Here is a 20,739-nt window from a genome sequence, read left to right as displayed (position 1 = left end):
CTGACCGCCCAAGACATGGAGGCCTTCCGCCTGGAGATCAGGGAGCAGACCCAAAGGGACATCGAAGCCATGGTGCAAAGAGAATTGAAGGTGTTCCGCCAAGAGTTAAGGAAACTCCGCCAGGAAGCGCAGAGCGTGGCGACGCTCCGCCAAGAGTGGGAGGACGTCAAAGTGGACCTGTGCACGCTCTCCGACAGGATGAAGGTGGTGGCGGAGCAGGCCAACGTGCCGCCCAAGGCCATGGGGGCGACGGGCCCGTCCACACGGAAGAAGATCCGAGATACTTGCTGGGGAATCTCCTTCCCCTTTGCCATGACGCTGTGTGCCGTGTTTGGCTTTGGAATTGGCATCACCCTGTCCTAGGCCCCGTCAACACCCTTTAGCTCTTTCGCAACCTAGAAACACGACATTATCTTCACCGGCACCCTCTAACTTTTACAGTGTATGCAACCTTGGCTCGCTTCTTTAAACCAGTTGATCTCGCGGTTGAAATGAGTACCGCAGTCCAAATGTTTTGACAGATCGGAAACCATCAGACAGAACAGGACTTTGAGGAGAATTCAGACAAAATTAAACCAGTTGATCTCGCGGTTGAAATGAGTACCGCAGTCCAAATATCTCGACAGATCGGAAACCATCAGACAGAACAGGACTTTGAGGAGAATTCAGACAAAACTAAACCAGTTGATCTCGCGGTTGAAATGAGTACCGCAGTCCAAATATTTCGACAGATCGGAAACCATCAGAACAGGACTTTGAGGAGAATTCAGACAAAACTAAACCAGTTGATCTCGCGGTTGAAATGAGTACCGCAGTCCAAATATTTCGACAGATCGGAAACCATCAGACAGAACAGGTCTTTGAGGAGAATTCAGACAAAACTAAACCAGTTGATCTCGCGGTTGAAATGAGTACCGCAGTCCAAATGTTTCGACAGATCGGAAACCATCAGACAGAACAGGACTTTGAGGAGAATTCAGACAAAACAGGACTTTGGTGATTTCTCCTCCGCTAGAGACCTGAACCAGAACTCATAAGGTCTTCAAGGTTCTCCATCATGAACCGTTTTGCCTCCGAATAGAAGGGTTTCTCTTCAGCGGCCACAATGGGGTTCCCCCCAACACACATCGGTCGTTAAGACACCCGGTCCAGAACCGCTACTGACTACACTGAAACAACTGGAGATTTTAAGAACTTCCGTTCAGTTTGGACTTTGCCCTTTTTGAAGCTACACCCGCTTGAATTTAAGGCGATATTTATTGAATCACATGTGCACATATCTATTAAAACTGGTCAACACGCTTCATTTTCTTGCTTTGCCGATCACGTCGGCGCTTGACTCGCCTCGAAAAAGTCCACCGAAGCTCTTGCCGTCAGCAAGCGGACGAGAAGAACACTCGGACGGTGTTGTTATAGATGGCGTGGGAAAGTTCCGCGGGGTCTTCCTCCCTGGCTGCAGCCATGACCTCCAGAACTTGTCTGCAGGAGACAAGAGCGATAGAGATAGAGATACGGTATGGGTCATTTGTTTCAGACATGTTTAAGGAACATGATACGAGTACATGTGCACAATTCAACACGTCTAAAAAGAAGTACAAACCCTGTTTCCATATGAGTTGGGAAATTGTGTTAGATGTAAATATAAACGGAATACAATGATTTGCAAATCCTTTTCAACCCATATTCAATTGAATGCACTACAAAGACAATATATTTGATGTTCAAACTCATAAACTTAATTTTTTTTTTTGCAAATAATTAACTTAGAATTTCATGGCTGCAACACGTGCCAAAATAGTTGGGGAAGGGCATGTTCACCACTGTGTTACATGGCCTTTCCTTTTAACAACACTCAGTAAACGTTTGGGAACTGAGGAGACACATTTTTTAAGCTTCTCAGGTGGAATTCTTTCCCATTTTTGCTTGATGTACAGCTTAAGTTGTTCAACAGTCCGGGGGTCTCCGTTGTGGTATTTTAGGCTTCATAATGCGCCACACATTTTAAATGGGAGACAGGTCTGGACTACAGGCAGGCCAGTCTAGTACCCGCACTCTTTTACTATGAAGCCACCTTGATGTAACACGTGGCTTGGCATTGTCTAGCTGAAATAAGCAGGGGCGTCCATGGTAACGTTGTTTGGATGGCAACATATGTTGCTCCAAAACCTGTATGTACCTTTCAGCATTAATGGTGCCTTCACAGATGTGTAAGTTACCCATGTCTTGGGCTCTAATACACCCCCATACCATCACAGATGCTGGCTTTTCAACTTTGCGCCTATAACAATCCGGATGGTTCTTTTCCTCTTTGTTCCGGAGGACACGACGTCCACAGTTTCAAAAAACAATTTGAAATGTGGACTCGTCAGACCACAGAACACTTTTCCACTTTGTATCAGTCCATCTTAGATGAGCTCAGGCCCAGCGAAGCCGACGCCGTTTCTGGGTGTTGTTGATAAATGGTTTTCGCCTTTGCATAGGAGAGTTTTAACTTGCACTTACAGATGTAGCGACCAACTAGTTACTGACAGTGGGTTTCTGAAGTGTTCCTGAGCCCATGTGGTGATATCCTTTACACACTGATGTCGCTTGTTGATGCAGTACAGCCTGAGGGATCGAAGGTCACAGGCTTAGCTGCTTACATGCAGTGATTTCTCCAGATTCTCTGAACCCTTTGATGATATTACGGACCGTGGATGGCGAAATCCCTAAATTCCTTGCAATAGCTGGTTGAGAAAGGTTTTTCTTAAACTGTTCAACAATTTGCTCACGCATTTGTTGAAAAAGTGGTGACCCTCGCCCCATCCTTGTTTGTGAATGACTGAGCATTTCATAAAATCTACTTTTATACCCAATCATGGCACCCACCTGTTCCCAATTTGCCTGTTCACCTGTGGGATGTTCCAAATAAGTGTTTGATGAGCATTCCTCAACTTTATCAGTATTTATTGCCACCTTTCCCAACTTTGTCACGTGCTGCTGGCATCAAATTCTAAAGTTAATGATTATTTGCAAAAAAAAAAAAATGTTTATCAGTTTGAACATCAAATATGTTGTCTTTGTAGCATATTTAACTGAATATGGGTTGAAAATGATTTCCAAATCATTGTATTCCGTTTATATTTACATCTAACACAATTTCCCAACTCATATGGAAACGGGGTTTGTAGAAAGAAGCAGAGCTTATTCAACCCAATCTTTTCTTCATATGCATCGCTGATAATTCATCACACCACATTTTTATCAAGTTGATGATAATATTTCATAAAAAAATAGACAATCTGAAAAGAAAATGCTGAAATATTAACTCTACTAACTAATAACAAGGCTTGGTCTTTATGTTTTTGTTTTTTTTAGCATTTTTGAAAAGCTTACAAAAATATATCCTTAAGGGGAACTGCACTTTTTTGTAATTTTGCCTATTGTTCACAATCATTATGAAAAACATGACGGATGGATTTTTTTTTTTAATGCATTCTAAATATCAAATGTAAATTAAAGTCTGCTTATAGCGGAGCCAATGGGAGATCCTCCATTTCCCCCATAAAATCCAATAAGTAACCATTAAAAAAGCGCCAAAAATACTCTATTTACATTTTGTGAACGTCATGTGCTAACGCAGACAAACTATAACGCCATGTCCCTATATTTACATCATCGAGTGGTCTGCTGGTGTCTCGCTCCCTTGCGCTCTAGAAGTTTATTCTAGATCATAAATCCTGCCTCTCACCTGGACAGAAGAAGTCTGAATAGGTATTCCGACAAGTTGGTACACTTTGACAGTCATTTAGGACCCGGAAATGGCCAGAACGACTTAAGAGACGCTTTCCCCCACCCACCCACGCTGTTTCTTCGTGAGTATTAAGAGACATGCTTCATCTAAATGGGAATATATGAACATCCTAGCAGTCGGCCTCCTAACAACAGCAGACGTTGCACAGTAAGTGATGTTTTATTATGTTTGCAGTGAGTAATAATCAGTGATGAAGAAAAAAAACCTAACGTGATGATGCATTATTTAAATTAATATGTTGCGTATGCTTAAAATGATCAAAATACGTAAATATTGAATGCTATTATTAATGTGCCTGTTACTACATTACATATATACTTACATCATATAAAACATCAATGGAGGTTGTGGGGGGGGGGGCGTGGCCTGCGGACCTGCAGCGAAGCGGGGTGTGCCAGGACAGGCTTCGAGATCAGCGACAGGTGGTTAGACAAGCCGGTCAAGTTATCATTACGTATATGTATTGTTGCATTTAAACAACTGTATTGTTGATAATAAAGGTAAATTATTGGTATTGTTCATTATCAATAGCGCTATTTCTATTGGTATTTGTATTGATCCATTTGTAGTGTAATAATGCTCATTGTCATTTCTGTATTATTTTTTATTTTTCGCTAACTGCTTATTTGCTATTACTTTTACCATCATATTTGTACATGTCGTATTTGCTGATGTTGCTCTATTGTTGTTGTTGTTGTTTGCTGTTGTTGTTTTTGTCTCTCTGTCTAATCCCCCTCTTGTCCCCACAATTTCCCCCTCTGTCTTCTTTTTTTTCTCTTTCTATCCCCTCCTGCTCCGGCCCGGCTGCACTAAATGATAATATAAATACATTTAATAAAGTCAAATAAAAATAAGGCAACAAGAGAAGTATCCTACACTTCTCTTTTGTAAAGTAAATCTGAACAGCCGACATGGGCATCTACATCAACTATATGATTTGCCTGAGAAGCTGGACAGGACACACAAAAAAAAAAAAAAAGAAAAAAGAAAAAAAGACAAGCCGGTCCTGGCACACCCCGCTTTGCTGCAGGTCCGCAGGCCACGCCCCCCTCCACAGAGGTGTTTGGATGTTTTTTAAGGGCTTTGTAAGCGAAATTGCACGCCTCCCATAGGCTCCATTGTAAGCTTACTTTTAATCGTATTATTTGGAGTGCAAAAATACCAGAAAAAACCCTCCATCGTCATGTTTATTCATAATGACTGTGAACATTTAGCAAAATTCAGTTCCTTTAAATTTTTTTATGTGACCCGGAAGTTTCAACACCTTTAGTAAGTGCAGTAAACTAAAGAAGTGGGACAATACAATTGTGAAAAACTGACAGTATACAGCTTGTGCAATATAAAGTGAAATGAAAAAAATACAATCATAACCATACTGAACATATTAAGATTAAATTAATAAATACAGTATGGAAGGGAATAATATGGCCCTATTTTTGAAGAGGGGGTATTAATCATTTTCCAATGCAGTCCGCTAAAAATGATGGAACGCCTCACTGACCAAGTCAAAGTTGGAATTGCCACAAAACACATTCTAAGATATTCAACACTAACGCCATCTGGCGGCGAAAGTGGATAGTGCAACACCCCAATTTGTCACGTTCCATGTGTCAGGTGAATCGTGACAAATGGGGCCAATTAATCCCCTTCCCCGTGCAAATACTAGAGCAGCGGTTCTCAAACTCTTTCGACCAAGTGCCACCCCACAAAACACTTGGCTCTCACTTGAACAGTAACACTGTATTTGAATATTTAATTCAGTGATTCTTTGGCGTGCCACTAGATGGAGCCCACGTTCGAGCCACAGCTTGAGAGTCACTGTACTAAAGTAAAAATGTAGTGGACCGGTGCAAAGGTTTTCCTCACATGATGTGACACGGCTCGTTCCTGTCCTTCAAACAGTGCTCCGCCTCCCATTTCTTCTTGGTCGGAAAAGTTGTTTTGACATATTTGGAACCTGCGTGCGTGTTCTTCACGCCACACCACGGAGCATCTGGTGGCAGTGACGTATAGATAGACACAAAAATAATGAATAGGTCCAAACTATGAGTGAATAGAAGTGCCTTACAAGGCCATAAATACTGCACCAGTTTCTATCATGAGTCTATCAGTGGGAATGGACTTCATGGCTTCGATGTTGGCCTCGCTTTTCAAGGAACTGAAAGTAAAACCATCATAATAGTCAGTGTTGCACATGACAAGGTTACTTGCACAACATCATCACATCCCACCATCCATTTATTCCGATGTAGAGGTCCATGTCGATAAGAGCGGCGGCATCCTCTGTGGTCCCATCGAACGAGTGAACCTGAAGAAGTCACCATTTGACTAGAATTTAACAACAATAGGCAATATATTTCATTATACCAATAAATTATTGATGAATCCATATCCACTATTTACCGTATTTTTCGGAGTATAAGTCGCACCGGAATATAAGTCGCATCGGCCGAAAATGCATAATAAAGAAGGAAAAAAACATATACAAGTCGCACTTGAGTATAAGTGCCACGCATTAATATCTCTTGGCCACGCATTAGTGGCTGAGAAATATTAATGCGTGATAATATTATTTATCATTATTATAGTATAATTGTCATTTCCATTAAGAAAGTGTTGACTATTGTTGCCAATGCCCTTAGATCAGGAGTGCGTTCCTCACACTTTGTGTGCGCAGTTGCAGCAAGCAGAACGATGCTTTTAAGAAGTTAAAAAAATGTTTTAGAAAGACTATTTTCGTTAGGTAAAAAAAATGTTCTGAATTTATTTCAATGAATATTAACTTGTTAACGTTATAATGCTCAAATAGGGACGAGGGCGGGGTGCACAGTGAAATAGTGAACAATTTTGCGACAAAGATGAACCTTTATTGATTGATCTGCAGCCATGACAAAATATCAGACAATCTCCATTGTCAACGACAGGCAGGAAAATAAAGATAAACACATAGCTTATGTTGTAGGCATAGGCATAGGCTCATACGTTTTTAAGTTGAAATAAAAAAATAAATAAAAAATGTGCCTCATAAGCCTTAGGCTGTCAATCACGCGCACAAACTTAAATTATACAATAACATATGTATGTCATCCCTACTTAAACAAAAATAAATTAAATAATAATAATACATTACCTGCAACTTATTGGCCAAGGCAAATAGCTGGTCTTTTTCCCCCTGGTCTTTAGTATTCCATTTTTTAGTTTGTCGTGTACCACGTTTGCTGCCGGCGTTGCCATCTTTTTCTTTTTTTTTTCTGTTGTGTTGTGTTGTGGTGTGCTGCAGTGCCTGATGAATAATTGCCTGTTTCAAAGAGTGCTGCTCGTTTTTCGTATGTGGGTAACAACATTTAACTATGTATATATATTTCCGAATTGGTTCAACCGCCACCCGCCCAATCTATTTAAAATCTATTTTTTTCGTCATGTCACCCGCCCGACCCGCGGATTATCCGCGGACTCCGCGATTGTGTCCGCAAACCGCGCATCTCTAACGTCTAGTCTCTTACGTGAATGAGCTAAATAATATTATTTGATATTTTACGGTAATGTGTTAATAATTTCACACATAAGTCGCTCCTGAGTATAAGTCGCACCCATAAGTCGGCCAAACTATGAAAAAAACTGCGACTTATAGTCCGAAAAATACGGTACTGATGATCATGATCTATATCCGCATTTTACATCAGTGTGTATGGTTATGGTACTGTGTTATTCCTAACATGCATACAGTTACAATATGCTACATCACATATTTCCAGTTCCTCATTACAACATGTCCGAAAAGGAGCAAGAAGAGGCTGATCTTATTTATTAATCCGACCCCTTTTCCGTTTTTTTTTTAGCAATTGCTAACACATTTGTGGATTCACTGCCTGCGCTCAATCTGTAACACAAACGAGTAGATAATAAATAAATAGATTCATACAAGGTATCATGATTAGATAGTTATCAAGATTTCTTTTCATGGTACTTTGTAAACACTTTGAGTTTAAATACAAACCCCGTTTCCATATTAAAGTTTAAAGTTTATTATTCTTCGGTCAATGGTCAACAAAATAAACAAACAGTTGTACATTCATAGATTGAAAATGAAAATGTTGCAGACCGAAAGGGTTTAGGCTGAAGTTGAACACTTATAGTGCCTAACCCTATAAACAATGTCAAGTACAAGATGAACTTCCGAAAATTATGAAATGTCTTTTATACAACATATTATAAATACACATTATACACAATATGAACACTGTTCAATTATATACACAGTAAAGGCATGTGAAATATCCTTGTACGCGTGTTAAACCTTTGTACCAATTTATATACTATATACAAACAATTATACTTCCATTATTATTTATATCCCATATTTAGTATTTTAATTAACATTGATCATAGTATTAACTACTGTGTACATATGAGTTGGGAAATTGTGTTAGATGTAAATATAAACGGAATACAATGATTTGCAAATCATTTTCAACCCATATTCAGTTGAATATGCTACAAAGACAACATATTTGATGTTCAAACTGATAAACATTATTTTTTTCCCCCAAATAATCATTAACTTTAGAATTTGATGCCAGCAACACGTGACAAAGAAGTTGGGAAAGGTGGCAATAAATACTGATAAAGTTGAGGAATGCTCATCAAACACTTATTTGGAACATCCCACAGGTGTGCAGGCTAATTGGGAACAGGTGGGTGTCATGATTGGGTATAAAAACAGCTTCCCAAAAAATGCGCAGTCTTTCACAAGAAAGGATGGGGCGAGGTACACCCCTTTGTCCACAACTGCGTGAGCAAATAGTCAAACAGTAAAAAGAACAACGTTTCTCAAAGTGCAATTGCAAGAAATTTAGGGATTTCAACATCTACGGTCCATATTATCATCAAAAGGTTCAGAGAATCTGGAAAAATCACTCCAAGTAAGCGGCATGGCCGGAAGCCAACATTGAATGACCGTGACCTTCGATCCCTCAGACTGCACTGTATCAAAAACCGACATCAATCTCTAAAGGATATCACCACATGGGCTCAGGAACACTTCAGAAAACCACTGTCACTAAATACAGTTGGTCGCTACATCTGTAAGTGCAAGTTAAAGCTCTACTATGCAAAGCGAAAGCCATTTATCAACAACATCCAGAAACGCCGCCGGCTTCTCTGCGCCCGAGATCATCTAAGATGGACTCATGCAAAGTGGAAAAGTGTTCTGTGGTCTGACGAGTCCACATTTCAAATTGTTTTTGGAAATATTCGACATCGTGTCATCCGGACCAAAGGGGAAGCGAACCATCCAGACTGTTATGGACACAAAGTTCAAAAGCCAGCATCTGTTATGGTATGGGGGTGCATTAGTGCCCAAGGCATGGGTAACTTACACATATGTGAAGGCACCATTAATGCTGAAAGGTACATACAGGTTTTGGAACAACATATGCTGCCATCTAAGCGCCGTCTTTTCCATGGACGCCCCTGCTTATTTCAGCAAGACAATGCTGTGTTACAACAGCGTGGCTTCGTAAAAAAAAGAGTGCTGGTACTATCCTGGTCCGCCTGCAGTCCAGACCTGTCTCCCATCGAAAATGTGTGGCGCATTATGAAGCCTAAAATACGACAGCGTAGACCCCGGACTGTTGAACGACTGAAGCTCTACATAAAACAAGAATGGGAAAGAATTCCACTTTCAAAGCTTTAACAATTAGTTTCCTCAGTTCCCAATCGTTTATTGAGTATTGTTAAAAGAAAAGGTGATGTAACACAGTGGTGAACATGCCCTTTCCCAACTACTTTGGCACGTGTCGCAGCCATGAAATTCTAACTTAATTATTATTTGCAAAAAAAAAAAAAAAATGTATGAGTTTGAACATCTATTATGTTGTCTTTGTAGTGCATTCAATTGAATATGGGTTGAAAAGGATTTGCAAGTAATTGTATTCCGTTTATATTTACATCTAACACAATTTCCCAACTCATATGGAAACGGGGTTTGTAGTTTCTTATACTGGATCATATTAGTACATTTTTTGACTTATTTACTTTTTTTTTTTTAATTTTTTTTTTTTTTTAATTTTTTTTTTAATGTCCTGTCCAGCTTCTCAGGCAAATCATATAGTTGATGTAGATGCCCATGTCGGCTGTTCAGATTTACTTTACAAAAGAGAAGTGTAGGATACTTCTCTTGTTGCCTTATTTGTATTTGACTTTATTAAATGTATTTATATTATCATTTAGTGCAGCCGGGCCGGAGCAGGAGGGGATAGAAAGAGAAAAAAAAAAAGAAGACAGAGGGGGAAATTGTGGGGACAAGAGGGGGATTAGACAGAGAGACAAAAACAACAACAGCAAACAACAACAACAACAACAATAGAGCAACATCAGCAAATATGACATGTACAAATATGATGGTAAAAGTAATAGCAAATAAGCAGTTAGCGAAAAATAAAAAATAATACAGAAATGACAATGAGCATTATTACACTACAAATGGATCAATACAAATACCAATAGAAATAGCGCTATTGATAATGAACAATACCAATAATTTACCTTTATTATCAACAATACAGTTGTTTAAATGCAACAATACATATACGTAATGATAACTTGAGATACGAAAGAATGCAGAAAAATGGAGGGGGAGAAAGAGAAGCAACCTACATTAACCTTGTAGATTGTTATAGTCACAATAGGTTAAGCTTTGTCAGTGTGCCATGTGTTACACCCAGTTTACCCTAGGGCAACAACGTTAATATATGTTTGATGAAACGTGATTATGTGCATGAGTGTAAGTATGCATATGTACTTGTATATGTACAGAATGTGTATATGTGTTTGTACAATGAATGTATATGTACAGAATGTGTATATGTGTTTGTACAGTGAATGTATATGTACAGTATGTGTATGTGTATGTTTGTATATTGAATGTGCGTGTGGATGTACGAACATTAGGTAGGTAAATATGTACTGTATTTGTGTATGTATGTGGGAGCGTAGGTACCTATGTACGTATGTGAGCATATGTGAATTTGCATGTACAATACATTCGACTCCCAGAGTGCGTGGGAGCCAGAGCACGGCCCCATCACCCCCGAGAGCCCAACCCACAAACAGGAGGCGTGGTGCCCAGGGAACCAGGGACCACCGCCCCCACGCAGCCAAGCCGGCCAGCGACAGGAACCCCAGAGCCCGACCCACCGTACCGCCCACAAGGGCCAGCAGCAGGCCGCAGACAGACGCACCCGGCAGAGGACAGGGCACGAGAAAAGCAGGGGACAGCCAGACCCCAAGCCAGCGAGAGACCACACCCCACACGGGCAGAAAGGCGAGACGCCCCGCCCGAGGGACCCAGAGACTCCCCGCAACCGGACGGGAAGACCGCCCCCGCCCCACCGGCAACCGGGCCCCCACGAGCCCACCCCCCACCCCCGGAGAGCGCGGCGAGGCCAGCCCCCGGCCACCCCACCCAAACCGGCCGCCGCAGGACCACCCAGGCACAGGGCCACGGGAACCACCCACCCCACCCGCAGGGACCCCAACGATGGAGATGGAACAACCAGCAACCGCCCCGCCGAGCCCCCCCCCTGAGGGAGGGGAAAAATTAAAAAATAATATTAATAAAATATATTTAAAAAAATAAATAAATTAATAAATTAATTAATTAATTAATTAAAAAAAAAAAGAATTAAAAGAAGATCACAGACATGCTGACAAACAAGGTCACTACCCCAGCAACTGGCCGACTCGCAGCACCTCGGAATACCTTGCAGCACCAAGCTACCACAATAGACGCAGGGACTAGGCCCAACAGGCCCCAACCAAGACGGGCACCCGGAAGGGATGGACAGCGGGACCCAGGAGCTCCAGACACGCAGTTCGGATGCAGTAGCCTGAGGCGTCGACCCCCGTCTGACAGGCAGGCCCAGAGCGTACCCCCAGAAATATACATACATACATACATACACACATACACATACACATACACACATACACGTATACATACCCACACATACACATATATACATATACATACACATATGTACACATACACATATATAAACATACATACATACACACACATATACATACATATACACAGTTCGTCAGCCCCGACAGCCATCACGCGCGCGCGCTGCCACCAGTCACAACATCAGCCACACCCCTGCACCAGACCCAGCAGCCACGGGCGCCCACACCACAAACAAACGGCAGCAGAAACAGCAGCCGCAATAACCCCAGACAGCCAGCACCAGCCAATCAAATCAAAGCGATCAAAGAAAAACTGCGACCAGCAACCACACGCCACCAGGGCCACGGAGACCAGCCGGCGCCAGCCCGCCGGTCAGCCCGAACGCCAACACGCAAACAAGAGACACCAACAACCCCCCCAACCAAAAGGCCCCCCACCCCAACCCAAACCCGCACAAACACACCACCGCCCAAACAACCGGGACACAGCATCCAGACCAGACACGGGGGCTGCGCCGCCACCACACCAAGTCACCGACAGAGACCCCACAGCGCAAGGTCGGGCCACACGGGCACGGACCCCATCCAACAGGAAGTGAGACCCGCGCGACGCCACACACAAATAAATAATAAGATTAAAAAAAAAATGAAATAAAATAAAATAAAAAAATAAAATAAAAAATAAAATTTAAAAAATAAAATAAAATAAAAATGAGTAATAATAAAAATAAAAATAATAAATACATTAAAAATAAAAAAAATATATATAACAATAATAAATGAATAAAAGCCTGGCAGGCCACCAGACCGCAGTCCCCGCCGGCCGACGAGGCAATGAGGGGTGCGCCGAACCCCAAACCCCCCATGCATGTGTACAAGGCCCCCAGAGTTTTTGACTTATTTACTTCATCCAGTCAATAATTTAATTCCACATACTGTTATACCAAAGGTTTATAAGCAGGTCTTCTCTTTTATTGAGAAGAGGTTTATACTGTAGTTTGCCTTGTGCATAATTAAAATCCATCCATCCATCCATTTTCTACCGCTTATTCCCTTCGGGGTCGCGGGGGGCGCTGGAGCCTATCTCAGCTACAATCGGGCGGAAGGCGGAGTACACCCTTGACAAGTCGCCACCTCATTGCAGGGCCAACACAGATAGACAAACAACATTCACACTCACATTCAAATCATTGAATTTAAATATTTTTGATTCAATATTTAAAGGGTTTGAATGTTTTCTAAATCCAACATTATGTATTATCTCAACTGATTTCTTTTAGTAACACGGTTAGTGAATACAGCATTCTTTTTTTTTGTTATTTTCCTTTATTTCTGTTATGTTTGTTGTCTTCTCCCTGCCTTCTCTATTGGTTTGTCAGTTTCTTTCCCCAGTCTTTTGTCCCCAACGAGGCACACCTGCTGCTAATCACTTCCCGGTAGCATTTAAGCGCGTCTCCACCAGCTGGTCCCTGCCGGTTATTGTTCCTAAACTCCGCTCTGACATGTGCTACCTTGATTCTGCTTCCCTGGTATGTTGCCTTCGCATATTCCTGTAATATTGACCTCGTTGTGTTTTTGTTTTCCTAGCCACCTTGTTTTGAGAGGACTAGTTTTGCCACGCTGTGTGCGTCCTGGCCTTTGCTCCGCCAACCTCTGAAAGAGACTACTTTTGTTATATTTCCCATGGTGTGCACTTTTTCCCCATCACCCTTAGTTACCATTTTGGACTTATTAAATATTTTCATTTTTTATCGCATACCTTGCCTCCATTCTCTGCATCCCGGGGTCCACCCTTGAACTCAATCCTAACAATTTCTACCCAATAACTCAGATATGGTAACACTACCGAGCAGTGGATAATATGGAGTGATTTTTGGTCCAGAACCTATTTTACTTTATTCATTAGTGAAGTATTTCTTCTTCTGTATATTTTAAATGAGATTTCCAGTTCATAATATATTTTTTATTTTCTTCTGTTATTATTTGTATTAGTTTCTGCGTGTTCTCTCCTGAACTAAACAGTCGCGTCTTCTGCATATAATACTAATGTTAAGTCCTTTGAAACTTTACAAATGACATCTTTATAGGAATTGAACAATTTGGGTCCCAGTATTGATCCCTGTGGTATGCCACAAGATATATTTAGTGCTGCAGATGTGTGTTTTCCTAGCTTCACAAAATGCTTCCTCTTGGTTAAGTAGCTTTATACCCAGTTCAGACTTACACTCTGATGCCATACCGTCCTAATTTGTTAGTTAAGATAATACGGGTAATTGTATCAAATTTACATTTATATCTTTCAAAATCTTTATATGTTTTAATTGTGTGCCTTTACTTGTTCTTACTTCAATAATATATCTTAAATAACCTCATTCAGCTTCTTTTTGGACATGATGAGTTGGTTGTTGTTATTGTTGCCATGCGTTGCTGGTGAATGATGGTCCTCCATACCAGCTGGGGGTTTTTTCCCTGTGGAATGAGACCATCTTTGGGGGAGAGATGTCATGCCGATGGGTGCACCGCAAAAACTGAAATATTAAATTAAATTAAATATCTCAAATAAGGGTGATATTTGCTAATTTTCTGTCTAATAAGATAATTATTCTCACTAAGCAGATTTTATGTTAGAGTGTTTTACTTGTTTTATGGGTTTTGGTCCTAAATGATCTCAGTAAGATATTACAGCTTGTTGCTGAGATTTGATGACCTATATTGAGTAAAACATGCTTGAAACTAGAACATCAAGTGTTGCAAAGCTGTGTCATCAACACTCACAAGCAGGGGCGCCGAAAAGGGGGGGTAAAGGAGATGGATTCTAGGGGCCCAGAGAGGCCCCTAATGATGATGAAATTATAATACAGAAAAAATAATGACACTGTGTTGGGGGCCCTGTAAAGATTCTTTTCATGGGGCCCAAAATCCCTAGCGGTGCCCCTGCTCACAAGTATAAAACTGCTTTTTCAAAGTAATAATTTCTTATTTCAAGCATGAAAAAAAATTCATGATTTTGACACAATTGTGTCTCATAATTAAAACAGATGACAGCCAGATGGACTTTGCTGTTTTATTTTCAATGAAACAATAGAAAACACGGTTGGCACAGTACAGTAAACGGACAGTTAATATTCAAACATTTAACATGTGACATTTCTAACAATTTTGAACAGAAATAGTTCATGCACATTCAGATGAATTCTTCAAAATTACAATTAACACATTTTTGGCCAGGGGCCGGGCTGTATATATGCCCACTAATTGACTGAAAGAGCACGCACTTGGCATGACGATGTCATGTTATTGATGGGAAAATGCATTTTTAGACCATATGATTTGCCTGAGCGGCTAGGAAACCCCGAGAGTAACAAGCGCTTGCCTTGTTGCCTTTCCATTAAGAACAATTAACTAGTTTTTAGTATAAGTTTGCTGGTTTCAAGAAATGTAATGCCGAGCGCATATCATTATGTTAAAATAATGGCACTAGCATTTACTTAATTTAAGAATATTTTTCAACATATTGAGCAAAAAGGTCTCTTTTTTTTCTATCAAGAAAAGTGCACTTGTTATTAGTGAGAATATACTTATTTTAAGGTTTTTTGGGTTCATTGAAGTTAGCTAATTTTACTTGTTTTGGAAAGTCTTGACAAGCCAAATTTTCTTGTTCTATTGGCAGAAAATTTTGCTTAGTTCAAATAAAATACCCTTAAATTTGTTTTGTTTTTCTCGTTTTTGAACACTGACTTTTTGCAGTGTGATAGCACAACCCTCCTCCTCTGGGAAAGGCCTCTCTAAACAGATCGCCTGCTTATGACAATGGTCTGTTATCTCTCCTCCAAAGATTGTTTCATTCCACGGGAAGAGTGGCAACTGGCCTCCAACGAGCGGTTTTCCACTATCCTGGAAAAATACCAGTGACGTGCGGTCACTGGAGGCAGGTGAGGCGGGGCCTCACCTGCCATCATGGAAAGAAAAAAAATGTAAAAAGAAAAAATATATATTAAATTGTTATATGTATTCAGTGATTTTACTATAAAGTTATTTTCCATTTAACTTCACCAGTTTTATATTATTTTTATTCAAAATCGCTGAATTTTCACATTTGCCGTTCAAATACTGAGAAGAGACGGTGCGGTGATCAGCAGCTAGTTGAGGCACGTCACTCAGTTGTGCCTCAACATGGATTGCGCAATGACTCGGCTAACTGCTGGCCTGCTGTGCAGTGAGACCGTATTGCTATATGAATTATATTATACATTTCCATAGTTTAGTTAGCTGAGGTATATAATGTACAGTGTATTTTGTCAACAACTGTACGTGTGTAACGTATTTATTGTGCTGAGCAATCATAAAACTGCTGCGAAGACGCACTGGCTGAGGCTCGCAGTAATCCCGCCTCCTTGTGCCAGTTAATTCACCCCCCGCCGCAGAATGCACCCCCTGACGGGAGCGCCACACCAACCAAAGCCCACACCCAAACCCTCCACGTGCAAGACCGAATCCACCCAAAAAACGTCACTTAACAAGAGGCCAAAAAGTGCAAAAACAACAATGCTCGCCTGGAGGAGCCGTGAACGACTGCAGGGACACAACATTAGGTACACCTGCAGACTGCAGCACGGATTTCATATTTCATTCATTCACAACTCCTCCAACACGAACACCACTGTTCCCGCACTTATAAGTAAAGGTAAGACCATAATAACGTTTTTTTAATTAAATGTGCTTTTTTGTCTGCTACAGTTTGTATGTGTAAAGTTAAAGTTAAGTTAAAGTACCAATGATTGTCACACACACACACACACTATGTGTGGTGAAATTTGTCCTCTGCATTTGACCCATCCCCTTGATCACCCCCTGGGATGTGAGGGGAGCAGTGGGCAGCAGCGGCGCCGCGTACGGGAATAATTTTTGGTGATTTAACCCCCAATTCCAACCCTTGATGCTGAGTGCCAAGCAGGGAAGAATGCTGGTATGAGCTTTTAAACATAACCCGTTAACTGCTGCCAATCAAATGGTGAATAAGATACTCTTTAGGGTTCATATGTTTGTAAATCTGACTGTGATGAAGTCAGTGCCTCACCAGTCATGAACCTCACCGCACGTCACTGAAAAATACCTATTGTCATGCAGGATAATGTGCCGTGCCACAATAACAGCAACAAGCCTATTTTGACCACCGTCAGTAGACCCACTAACCAGAGACCACAACAGAGATACTCCACACCTAACACTTAGAACTGAAGAAGCCATTTGGATGAAAAGAGTTGCCTCGTTTAAGACTCTACGGACTACCAGGACCTGGATGACTGAGAATCCACACTGATGTAATACCGAACTGTCCATGTTTACCATGTTTGTACACAGACTCACCACGCCTCCCGCACATCTGTCTCGATTCCTCCTCATGATGTCTGGAAACAACATAGACTCGGTTAGGGAACGGGAAACAAGCGCGCCGGGCCGGCCGGCGACGGCGACTCACCCAAAAAATCTTGATGTGCGTTGCGACAGTGCAGGAACATGGGCAGCTTGGTCTCCTCCGCCAGCTCAAACTGCTTCTCAAAGTACCTGCGATGGTTTGGAAAGCGAGAAGCTTCTGTTTGCAGTTAAAGTCTTTCCTTGTGATGTCACACCGTCAGCGCGAACTTACTTGAGTTGGGTTTCTTTGGGGCAGAATTCTAACCTGTCAAAATCTGAAGCAAACAAACATAATTCAGCGAACGCTTTCGTGCGGTACGTCAGCCATTACAATGTTCTCGTTGATATGTTTAGGGAGGACTGGCCTAGTCCGCACTCTCCGATGGCGACCACTTTTCCTCGATGCGCCACAGCCAGTTGCCTCAGCTCGGACAGGTACTCCGAGGCTCCGCCCTCCTCGAGCTCGCCACAGCGGGTCGGGTGGCAGCCGGCGGTGCAGTAGAAGTCGCCTGTCAGGAATCAACCACGGTCACATAAGACTCGTAGATTGGGTCGTCATTAGAGATGTCCGATAAATGCTTAAAATGTAATATCGGAAATTATCGGTATTGGTTTCAAAAAGTAAAATTCATGACTTTTTAAAACGTAAGTACAGAGCCGTTGCGTCTCCCAGTCAGCAGACCTTCCCCTCTCCCCTCTCTCACACACAACACAGACTGCAGCATGAGAGGTTTACTGGCGACGCTTGATGACTTCATCAAATCGCCGCGAGCGCAGCATAACAACAACAAGAGTGTGTTGTTGCCGGTGCTGTAGCCATGGCTAACAAGCGAGCTCGCTCGGTGACTAACTAACAACACCATGTCTATGGTTTGGGATTATTTTAAAGTGTCTCTGACCGATAAAAAAATGGCAATTTGCAATGACTGCAAAAAGTTGGTTATGCGAGGAGGAACCAAGACGTCTTCCTTTAATACGAGCAATTAGATCTCCCACCTCTTCAAGAATCATAAGGAGATACACGATGAATACAAGCAGAAGATGGATGTGAGCCCAGTTTATAATTCCCTGTTATACAGCATGCCAGGCAGTCTTGCACTAAATGAGGACCATGTTATTGTTTACTTTATTACTCTAGTACAGTGTTTTTCAACCACTATGCCGCGGCACACTAGTGTGCCGTGAGATACAGTCTGGTGTGCCGTGGGAGATGATCTAATTTCACCTATTTGGGGTAAAACATATTTTTTGAAAACCAGTAATTATAGTCGACAAATGATGTGTTGTTGTCGAGTGTCGGTGCTGTCTAGAGCTCGGCAGAGTAACCGTGTAATATTCTTCCATATCAGTAGGTGGCGGCCGGTAGCTAATTGCTTTGTAGATGTCGGGAACAGCGGGAGGCAGCGTGCAGGTAAAAAGGTATCGAATGCTTAAACAAAAAATATAAACAAAAGGTGAGTGCCCCTAAGAAAAGGCATTGAAGTTTAGGGAAGGCTATGCAGAACAAAACTGAACTGGCTACAAAGTCAACAAAAACGGAATGCTGGACGACAGCAAAGACTTACTGCGGAGCAAAGACGGCATCCACAATGTACATCCGAACATGACATGACAATCGACAATGTCCCCACGAAGAAGGATAAAAACAAAGTAGATGCGGGAAATATCGCTCAAAGGAAGACATGAAACTGCTACAGGACATTACCAAAAAAAGAGGAAAAGACACCAAAATAGGAGCGCAAGACAAGAACTAAAACACTACACACAGGAAAACAGCAAAAAACTCAAAATAAGTCAGGGTGTGATGTGACAGGTGGTGACAGTACACCTACTTTGAGACAAGAGCTATATTGATGCATGCTTGGTTATGCTTTAAAATCATATCCAACAATTGCGACAATGACTTTTAACTGTCAACTGAGTTTATGATTTCTGCTGGTGGTGTGCCTCCTGATTTTTTTTAACGCAAAAAATGTGCCTTGGCTCAAAAAAGGTTGAAAAACACTGCTCTAGTATACTCTGGACTGAAGCTGTGTGCCTTCATTGTTTTTGTTGCTGTTGTTTTGAGGCATGTTTTAAAAAAAAATAAAAAAAATAATGCACTTTGTGAAAGTCCAAAGTATAGTATTTCCCATAGTTGTAGTGGATATCAGGATTATCTCGGGGAGAGCTTGTCCTAAATTCCAAGCTGCTGTTTTGAGGCATGTTAAAAAAAAATAATGCACTTTGTGACTTCAATAATAAATATGGCACTTTTTTCCATAATTGAGTTGATTTATTTTGGAAAACCTTGTTACATTGTTTAATGCATCCAGCGGGGCATCACAACAAAATTAGGCATAATAATGTGTTAATTCCACGACTGTCTATATCGGTATCGGTTGATATCGGAATCGGTAATTAAGAGTTGGACAATATCGGAAATCGGCAAAAAAGCCATTATCGGACATCTCTAGTCGTCATGGTTACCTCTGGTCTGGGCCAGTTCGAGGGCCTCCTTGCTGTCTTGCAGGCTTCCCCCTGTGATCATGAACTGAAATACATACAGAAGGGCGGAAGTGAGTGAGCTTTCAAGCTATCAGAGGGTTGGGAGGGACGGCAGCACCTTTTCGACGCCCACTTTGACGGCTCTGTCGATGATGTGATCAAAGTCGTCTGTGGGAACACCACAAGGGTCAGGCAAAATGGAGAGACGGTTCCAGAATGAAGGAGATGCTCACCTTCGTGCTTCTGCTTGCCTCTGTAGGATCCCCGGAACATGGGGTCCGTCAAGTTCACTCCGATATCTGGCAAGGCATGGATATTTTTTTTTGTCATCAACAAATATGTGACAATTGTGCATCATGCTTAGGCTGCTGCCCCCGCGACCCGACCTCGGATAAGCGGAAGATGGATGGATGGATGGATATTGGTCCTATTGATACTACAGAAAATATTTACACATATTAAATACTACTCAGTATTTCATTAAGGCCTGGACATTCTGATCATGCATAAAACAGAGCTTGTGTTTATAGGAAGATTATCATTTATCAGTCAGAACCTTCCAACCACCCATCCATTTTCTACCGGTTGTCCCTTTTGGGGTCGCGGGGGGTGCTGGAGCCTATCTCAGCTGCATTCGGGCGGAAGGCGGAGTACACCCTGGACAAGTCGCCACCTCATCACAGGGCCCACACAGAATAGACAGACCTTAATAACACCAAAACAAGCCAGCAATGTTTGACGTAGGTCCCCAACTGAATCACCCAAGCTAAATTCATTACTCAAGACCCAATCAATACTTGTATTTGTGTTTTATTTATCTCTAAACGCTTGTCTTACCGATGAATTTGTGCGGTGTCATAGTTAAGAGAGTTCTGCTACGGAAAAGAACATTTGCAGCTCTCACTAGCACCATGAGTGTAGGAATACCGTAAACCTGCTAATAGAGGGGATGATCTTTTTTACACAACCACCTAGTTGGCCTGGGTTTTTGCCTGAATATAAAGTTTTACATCAGACATTTTTTATAATAATTCCAACATGTAACCACTTTGTAAAACTTGTAACTTAAAACACGG

General features: G+C 41.6%; 1 protein-coding gene across 2 annotated transcripts; it reads right to left on the bottom strand.

The window, feature by feature from the left end:
* Window positions 1–1,238: 1,238 nt before the first annotated feature.
* tatdn1 (TatD DNase domain containing 1) lies at window positions 1,239–20,614 on the bottom strand. Of its 2 annotated transcripts, none has more exons than XM_061931008.2 (12): window positions 20,501–20,614; window positions 19,897–19,962; window positions 19,782–19,831; window positions 19,646–19,709; window positions 17,542–17,685; window positions 17,409–17,451; window positions 17,241–17,326; window positions 17,129–17,169; window positions 6,025–6,101; window positions 5,862–5,951; window positions 5,660–5,786; window positions 1,239–1,479 (listed from the first exon to the last, which is right to left on the bottom strand). In XM_061931008.2, exons 1-12 carry the CDS (start codon window positions 20,574–20,576, stop codon window positions 1,411–1,413), a joined length of 933 nt encoding a protein of 310 aa, XP_061786992.2. In that variant the 5' UTR covers window positions 20,577–20,614; the 3' UTR covers window positions 1,239–1,410. The 2 variants fall into 2 exon arrangements, with proteins under 2 accessions (XP_061786992.2, XP_061786991.2); XM_061931007.2 differs by having other exon boundaries at window positions 5,881–5,951; window positions 20,501–20,610.
* Window positions 20,615–20,739: the final 125 nt, after the last annotated feature.

The sequence above is a fragment of the Nerophis lumbriciformis genome, linkage group LG37 (genome assembly GCF_033978685.3).
Source record: "Nerophis lumbriciformis linkage group LG37, RoL_Nlum_v2.1, whole genome shotgun sequence".
NCBI classification, from domain to species: Eukaryota; Metazoa; Chordata; class Actinopteri; order Syngnathiformes; family Syngnathidae; genus Nerophis; species Nerophis lumbriciformis.
Note: the sequence above shows the minus strand (reverse complement) of the source record. Positions and strands in the feature narration are given on the sequence as shown.

Excerpts from the sequence above, each read along its gene's own strand:
- tatdn1 (XM_061931007.2), bottom strand. The coding sequence starts at position 20,576 with ATGGTGCTAGTGAGAGCTGCAAATGTTCTTTTCCGTAGCAGAACTCTC. Across the intron at positions 6,102-17,128 it reads ACAGATGTGCGGGAGGCGTG|GTTCACTCGTTCGATGGGAC; the intron begins GTGAGTCTGTGT and ends TGACTTCTTCAG. Across the intron at positions 5,787-5,880 it reads TAGACTCATGATAGAAACTG|ATGCTCCGTGGTGTGGCGTG; the intron begins GTGCAGTATTTA and ends CACTGCCACCAG.